Source organism: Sinocyclocheilus anshuiensis, unplaced genomic scaffold, assembly GCF_001515605.1.
Source record: "Sinocyclocheilus anshuiensis isolate Anshui unplaced genomic scaffold, SAMN03320099.WGS_v1.1 scaffold305, whole genome shotgun sequence".
Lineage (NCBI taxonomy): Eukaryota > Metazoa > Chordata > Actinopteri > Cypriniformes > Cyprinidae > Sinocyclocheilus > Sinocyclocheilus anshuiensis.
Window position 1 is genome coordinate 192,460 of NW_015540850.1, and position 4,266 is coordinate 196,725.

At 38.7% G+C, this 4,266-nt stretch overlaps 1 protein-coding gene across 1 annotated transcript in view; it reads right to left on the minus strand.

The window, feature by feature from the left end:
- Positions 1-4,266, minus strand: part of LOC107687710 (basigin) — an 18,915-nt gene extending 14,649 nt beyond the window's left edge. The window contains 1 exon segment of the mRNA XM_074187001.1: positions 4,055-4,266. Coding sequence (XP_074043102.1) covers positions 4,055-4,124 — 70 coding nt within the window. The 5' untranslated portion in view covers positions 4,125-4,266.

The following is a 4,266-nucleotide window of genomic DNA, read 5'->3' on the forward strand; positions in this document are numbered from 1 at the left end:
GCTTCTGAATCAGCTACTGTTTTGTTATTAGTTTAAGTATTTGCTATTGACTGTTCAAATGCAGAGTTTTGCGTGAGTGAGTGAGTGAGTGAGTGAGAGAGAGAGAGAGGGTCACATCACAGTGGAGTCAGCGGTCTTAACCGTGGCTTGTGTACTGCAAACACATACCAGCTTCATCACTGTGTCTGTCACGCGACTCTCAAATACACAAAATAATGATCTTTAAAAAACCATCATATGACCCCTTTAACTCTTTAAAATAAAGAGTTTACTGTGGGAGTACTACACTCAACCAACATCAGGGAAGGCAGTTTTTGTCAGAGCCCTTGTTATTCTTAATTTTGACATTAATTTTCATTTTTACACCAGACATATATATCGGTTCAAAATATCTGTTATCGTCTACTTGATCTGTAAGAATCAGTATCGGCATCGGCCTTGAAAAACACATATCGGTCGACCCCTATTTTGAAGCTATTCATGTAGACTTGGAGCATGTTCTCCGGAGAAAAACAAGGTTGTACCGTGCTAATCCCCCATGGAGAATTTCAGCAAAATTCTTCTGATCACCTTAGAACAATACACACACCCTGAACGACATGGAAGTATGTGCGTAGCAGCTTGAACAACAACCCTTCACATCAATGACAAGAACACTTTGAGATCAGCCCCAGACCTGTTGTTGCTTCCTGCGGTGTAGCACATGCTTTCAGTGTGTTTGGTTTTGAAACAAGAGTAACGTACTCAAAAAGGGCCTTTTTGTCCGCTGCTGAGGGAGGAATGTTTTAGTGTGTTAGCCAGCGAGGGGTAAAAATGGTAGATGTCCACAATCCACATTACAGTCAGAGCAATGAGACTCCACACATGCCTTAGGCCTGAAATAACATGTGCCCTTTGAAAGCAGAACAGGCTTCATTCATTTGACCATCATGAAAGGTCACCTCCAACGTTCACTAAGTGGTCCACAAATTCAAAACTCAAAACATATAAACAAGCTCTAAATAAATTTAAGTATATATTTGTATATATGTAAGTGTTTAGATTTAATGTTACCATAAGGCAGACGTATTAACCCAATATTTCAAGCTTAAATTATAAATAACTCCAAACAGGGAGAACAGTAAAGTACAACAAGTATCACTCGGTACAAAGTCTGCCACTTCTAGATTTAACTTAACCTATTCTAGTAATCAAGTCAATAAGTTCACCTTCTCACAAGCTGACATGTGGATTAATTGGCAGAAGAAATACTGACCTAATGTCAACTGTTTTAACATTACATTTTCCTGGCTCAATCTCATGATTGAATGCCGATAAACCATTCTCTATACAAGGCATTAATCTACATTGCAAGTCATAAAAGTTTAACCACAAGGCTTTTAAGATTGTTACCCTAAATGTACATGGGACATTCAGCTTGCTAAAACACTGCATAAAATAAATAAGTTTCAATTTAGGCAACATGTGCCCAGACTCAACTCAATCACTCATCAAAATATAGACAGAAAATGTGACAAATTTCAAAATATCAAATTTTGCCTTCGTTTGGATTGCCTTTTTTTTTTTTACCTCCATTTCATCACGATAAAAGTAGCGACATTTTCTGATGCATTATGTACACTGTAAAAAATGACCTGTTAAATGGTTAACGGTAAATTCCCCTACTATATACGGTGAAAAACTGTATTGGACATTACATGTATCTTACCGTAAATTTTACGGAATTTTTTTTGACAGTGTATATCCGAACATAACAGTTTATAAAAAATACAAAAATTAAGGGGTTTTAGTTCTATTCATCGGTTGTTGATTGGATTTTGAAGTATGAGTGTTGCACTTAAAATCAATGCAACCTTGTAGTCGATTGTGGACAGATGGGATTTAAAGAGACTAGGCCTAAATGATTCACGATGTCCGACGTGTCAGAGAATCTGTTTGGGTTTTTTTCACTGTAAATTAAGACTAGGGCTGCACGATTAGTTGCATGGATATTTAACGCGCATCTTATCAGTAAAGCCGGTTCTGTAATCAGCGGTAAATCTCCATCACCTGCGTTGCTATTGCAGCCCTAGTTAAGACATTTAAATTTAACTCAGTCAAAAAAATAAAAACATCATATACATTGATGAGTCACAATAAGATTTTAACATTAACCATTTTTTATTTCAGACCAATTTTTAGACTAGTCAACTAGTGGTTCAGGCAACCCAGTGACGAGTTTTGAAATATAGATTTGCACATCCCTACAGCCTTAGTGAGAACAATTAAAAAGTTGAAGGACAGGACTATCCTCACCAACCAAGCATGGTGCATGCTGACAAACACACTTTTTAAATACAAAATGGCTGCCAGTAGCACACAAAGCAAAAAACAATCACAAACAAAATCTTCTCATGCCTATTCACCCAAAAACGATAAATACCTGCACATTTGCTCTAACCCAATTGATTGAGCAAAGCACAACTGAGCTGAGCTGAAGATTGAGTACTCAGGGGAAAATCTAATTTTAATTCTGATTTGGAGATGCTACAATTTCCACCATCCAGCTTGACGTTCTACCGTAGCATTATGTACTATGTGGCGACTCAAGAACAGCATGAGTAAACTTGTTGCACAGATTGTTCCGTTTTGAGGAAGTATCAATAATGCTTACGTGCAGAAAAGCACCTCAGAAAAGATGTGTTTAGCGCTCTATTTCTAACTGAGAGCATGAAGCTGATTAGGTTTGGATTTACCGACCCTGCTATTCATCAGCTGCTGCTGAGGGACTAAAATTATGATGGTGCCAGACCACAACGCAAAATCAGTTTCATTACTCTGCCACTTTCATTCATCATGCAAACCAACTGATTTATCTAAAAGGGTGGAAAGGTTATTTCATATATATAAATACAAATTTCGCAGTACATGACTGACATTTCCAACTAAACTGCTAACTTTCATTACCGTAAGTAAGCAACGGTTGATCGCCTACAAGTTCATTGGGTTTGCGTGGATTCCTGTGCCATTTCCAGTGATGGAACATTATAATGAGCTTAAGCTAAGCCTTTTACTGAACAGGGATAGACTAAAAGATGAAAATTGCTGCCCTACTGCCTCCTCCTTCATGATTGGACAAACATGTTTTGCCTCCCTCGGTTTCCATTTTATGATTACAGGCTACTCTCAACTGGTGTTTTACTAGATTGACAGCGGGCCTCTAGAAAACTAGTCTGCTTGCTGTGTTTAAAACATCATTCACTGGAGTAACGGACCTGCCAGGGAAGAGGACAGCCATTAATATTTTAACTAGCAAAGTTAGGTTGAATCCTTCCTGTAATAATTAAAGGTCAACTAAGCAGCATGATCCTCTGAGAGAAGATCTCCAATTTTGGGAAATGTGTAACTTAGGTTACAACACTGAGTTGGGATTAAAGGTTCTTGTACAAGAAAAAAAACCCCAGCATGGATACATATTTCCTATGTGTTGGGATTTAAGAAGACTTGGAAGAGCTTTAATGAGTAAGAACTATTCAGCTGTTGCTATAGCTCCATGCGCGACAGTTTGCCGACGATTTAAACATTAACACGACCTTTAAACATTGCAGGCCATTTCAAACGTTCATATTCAATGTATTTTACTTTATTGTACTGTAAATACAGTCGACCTGTGTCTAGGTCGTGTTTGTGTTTGTGTCAACAGACGGCCTGTGAAAAACGAGCTCGTGAGCTAACGTTACATGCATGATCAACAGAAAAACCCCCAGCATGGATACATATTTCCTATGTGTTGGGATTTAAGAAGACTTGAAGAGCTTTAATGAGTAAGAACTATTCAGCTGTTGCTATAGCTCCATGCGCGACAGTTTGCCGACGATTTAAACATTAACACGACCTTTAAACATTGCAGGCCATTTCAAACGTTCATATTCAATGTATTTTACTTTATTGTACTGTAAATACAGTCGACCTGTGTCTAGGTCGTGTTTGTGTTTGTGTCAACAGACGGCCTGTGAAAAACGAGCTCGTGAGCTAACGTTACATGCATGATCAACAGAAAAACGAGACGCCTTACCTGTCAGAGCCTCGGCTTTGAACCAACCGATACAAACGGCGAGAATTACGCCAAACAGCTTCCTTCTCATGGTTAAATGTTTTTAAATACGTAACAGTGTAAATATCGGGCCTGTTTCCAGAGGCAAAGACGGTTTGGAGTGAAGCCTCGTCGTCCTCTACTTGTTCCGAGCTCACTCGAGAACGCGCACGTATACAGGCTAGAGGACCTGC